We start from the raw sequence: 3,504 nt of genomic DNA, 5'->3' as shown, positions 1-3,504 counted from the left end.
GAGAAGAGAAGAGAAGAGAAGAGAAGAGAAGAGAAGAGAAGAGAAGAGAAGAGAAGAGTAAAGTAAAGTATACACACGGACTACTTTAAGTGGAAGTTAAATGTTCGAAAGGCGTAAGTGCATTTGGAGCGACAAAGGTGTAGAATTTTAGATTCAGCTATTGTAATCGTTTTGCGCACGATCAGGGTTTGCACATTGGACCAGTGCACATTATTCGCCCCGGCAAAGTTGGCTGGCCGAACGGATGAACCGGACTCTCACGGAGTTGGCGTGCTCGATGCTTCACAAGATGCATGTTGAACGTCAGTGTCGTGTAGAAGCAATGATGACAGCTTTGCATATCGGCAACAGGATCCCAAACTACTCTCGGCCTCGCATGAGTCCATTTAACGCGTTTACAGCAGTAAAAAATGCCTTCGGATTTTTGGGTCGCGCGGATTCTTACATGTCAACAAAGCCAAGAGGTCCAAATTGAATGCAAAAGCTGATCGATCTTTGTTTCTTGAAGACGCTGAAAAAGAAAGCCTCTCGAGCTTGGGAGCTTCAGTGCTAATCCCCTTGTCATGCCTCAGACCATTCAACTGGGCGAGTGAGTGACACCCGCGAACGTGAATGTCAAGCTTTGTCAATAGTATAGAATAATAAAGTAAACCGACCGAAGAAGAGGTTGGTGAAGTTTACGCATCACTGAATGTTTCAGTTTATGACGGCGTAGGTATTCGAGGATTGAAGCAATTACAGGCTACGACGAGGCAGAAAGTATGGAGGTGAACCCACCGGGACCGAAACGTACGCTTATTCCGACGCGACAACAATATCGGTGCCGGAATGGGGGAGTATGATACTATAAAATGTCTCCGAAGAATACTTCTGCCCAAAAATGCATTCTCCGACGCAAAATGCCTTCCTGCTCTTCTAACTGTACCGACGACATCTCCAAAGCAAATTATTGTGCGTGTGACCTCTTCGTCTGAGATGTATTTGACAAAATCCAGCGCACATCAAACCACCGGGTGCAACTGTTTCAACGCAGCAACTGTGTGGTGATAATTGCCTCGCATTTAAAGGTGGTTCTTGTCGTCTAAAGCGGCTCTAATACGCATAGCCAGAATTGCTACGAAGTTCTGACAATGTGAGCAGTGAATGTATAGTTCCACTTTCACCATTGACTCAAACGCAAGCGACAACGACACAAGTGGTGTTTTGGGTCGTGCTTCTGACAAGGAGGAAATGGTAGCGAACCCGATAGAAAGCGGCCACGTTTGGGTAGCTGTGAAATTGCACTGGTCGCAATAGAGATGCCTCGCAGCTATCAAGAGGTAATAGCATCACCAGAAGCAAAAGCCTGAAAAAATTAATTCGCCAAAAAATCCGATCACACGTCCAAAATCAGACATGGATACTACTAATGCGATCGCAAGGAGCCAAGCTTATCGGCTATAATAGGTCGTTGCTCTCAAATACGTCAACAATGACAATGTGACGAGTTTCAAGGTAAGGCTTACTCACTTGGATACCTTCGGACTCAAGGCTCAAACATACTCGCCTGTAGCGAGTATGAGCACAATACCTGTATTTTCAGCGATGTCAAAGGAGCATCAACTTTTAATTCGCCAATATGACGTTAAACTCACCTTTTCTAAAAGCGATCTCGACGAAGATGTGTATATGGAGTCGCCAGAAGGAGTTCAAGAACCTGCTGGTAAGGTTATCCAACTTCGTATGGTCAGCCTCTATGGGCTCAAACAAGCTACGGTAGTATGGTTCAAAACCATTCGTGCAGTATTCATGGAGCTCAAATTTTTATGGTGTCGTGAAGGTCCGTGTTTGTTCGTCCGCCATGATCGTGATGAAGACGACTACGCGACTCCGTATTTCTTGTTCTCTACTTAAACGACTTACTTGTCGGTTGAATGACGAAAAACCAAGTACATGAAGTACACGATGCGCTTGCCTCGCACTTATCGGTGAAATTGCTTTGAGTGCTGGGGATAGAAGTTAAGTGCAACCAAACAGAAGGAGAGCAAGCAAGCACAGTCAATTTTACGGTCACCGGAACGATTCGGAAAAGAAGATGCAAACAGTTCTTTGTCAAGATTTGTTCCCTGATGATACTCCTGCTCACTTGGACTCCAAGACCAAGTATCGTGATTTGGTCGAATCAATGTTGCAGATCGCAAACACTACACATCCCTAAATTAGTATCAGCTCTATCCCAGTATGTGGGTAAAACTCGTGTAGTGTATTTACGGGCTGCCATCAGAGTTCCGCGCTTCTTAAACGGAACTTTACAATTTTAATTCTATTTGTAAGGTGTAGTGAGCAGCCGGGTGGATTGAAACCATTAGCATTGCCAAATGAGAAGGAGATCAAGCTACACGTCGTTCGAACTATGCTTTTCTGATATTGCTGTGTGAAACTCTAGCCATGTATAAGAGCAAAAGGCAAGCAACCATTGTGCTTTCTTCGGCGGATGCTGAGTATGAAGCACTTTCGATGACAACCCAAGATATTGTATGGCTACGTTAAATCAAACGAAATGAATGGAAAGTCTGACGGGGCTACTGCGGATAGAGTGGACAACATGTCAGCGATCAGCATCGCAGCGAACATTGGAAATACTCCTTGGGCAGAGTATATTGATCATCGAGCACATGCGTGATCAAGTCGTGAAGCGAGCCATCAAGCTTCAGTATTTTCCAACCAAAGATCAGCTTGCAGACTCTCCTACAAAATCAATGCCAGCACCTCAAATTGTCAAGGTTCAAGTTCAAGTTGACTGATCGAGGATTCAACTTTGAGAGGGATGGTTGAGTTGTGCGGCAATACGTCACAAATTGTATAACGTATATGTACATCTTGCATGCTATAGAGAATAATGGTCGCAGAAAGTACGCAATCAAGTTAACAAATTTGCCAGAGCTCTAGAACAGGCTCTCAGAGCAGGCCACGTTCCCGCATGTACCGCTTTGTGCGACGGGTGGTGTCCATGATGTAAGTGTGGCAGAAGCTCGGCAAATCGATGCATCCCGAATTGATACAACCAGTGATGCAAAGGTAAAGCGCAAGTGCAAGGACGCCCTGGACTCATTCATCAAAAGTAGTGTGAATGTAATTACACGGGTGCGAGACACAATGGCAAATGTGCAAGATTTGAAATGAAAACTCAGATAGACGAGGTCGTCGAGGCAAAATGTCCTTTTTCGTGGGAAGTTATGTAATTTTTAGTACTAAGAACCTATTAGACGATGTGGTCTCAAGTTTGGGAAGCTCGAAGCTATCACCTCGCTTCATCGGTCTATTCCAAGTAGTGTCGTGCATGGGAATGCTTATATTCTCGACCTGCCAAACTGGCTAAGGACCACATCGTCAAACGAGAAGTAACTATCACAGCACCGTCGGTAGTTGCGATAACATAACAGTCACGAAGCAGACTATCGCCATGCTGTCAGCAGAAGCGATAACGGCAATCGCGTAGAATTTATCATCACGTTGTCATCAGTC

At 44.9% G+C, this 3,504-nt stretch overlaps 2 protein-coding genes across 2 annotated transcripts; one reads left to right on the top strand and one right to left on the bottom strand.

Moving 5' to 3' along the window:
- Positions 1 to 563: 563 nt before the first annotated feature.
- On the top strand, positions 564 to 842 carry PHALS_05346 (uncharacterized protein; the record flags this gene model as incomplete). The annotated part of the gene is made up of 2 exons (XM_024722905.1): positions 564 to 589; positions 716 to 842. 2 exons carry the CDS (start codon positions 564 to 566, stop codon positions 840 to 842), a joined length of 153 nt encoding a protein of 50 aa, XP_024573935.1.
- Positions 843 to 1,961: 1,119 nt separating this feature from the next.
- Positions 1,962 to 2,429, bottom strand: PHALS_05345 (uncharacterized protein; the record flags this gene model as incomplete). The annotated part of the gene is made up of 2 exons (XM_024722904.1): positions 1,962 to 2,183; positions 2,421 to 2,429. The coding sequence occupies 2 exons, from the start codon at positions 2,427 to 2,429 to the stop codon at positions 1,962 to 1,964; spliced, it is 231 nt and encodes a 76-aa protein (XP_024573934.1).
- Between the last annotated feature and the right edge of the window lie 1,075 nt (positions 2,430 to 3,504).

The sequence above is a fragment of the Plasmopara halstedii genome, assembly GCF_900000015.1.
Source record: "Plasmopara halstedii genome assembly, contig: Scaffold_289, whole genome shotgun sequence".
Taxonomy (NCBI): Eukaryota; Oomycota; class Peronosporomycetes; order Peronosporales; family Peronosporaceae; genus Plasmopara; species Plasmopara halstedii.
Note: the sequence above shows the minus strand (reverse complement) of the source record. Positions and strands in the feature narration are given on the sequence as shown.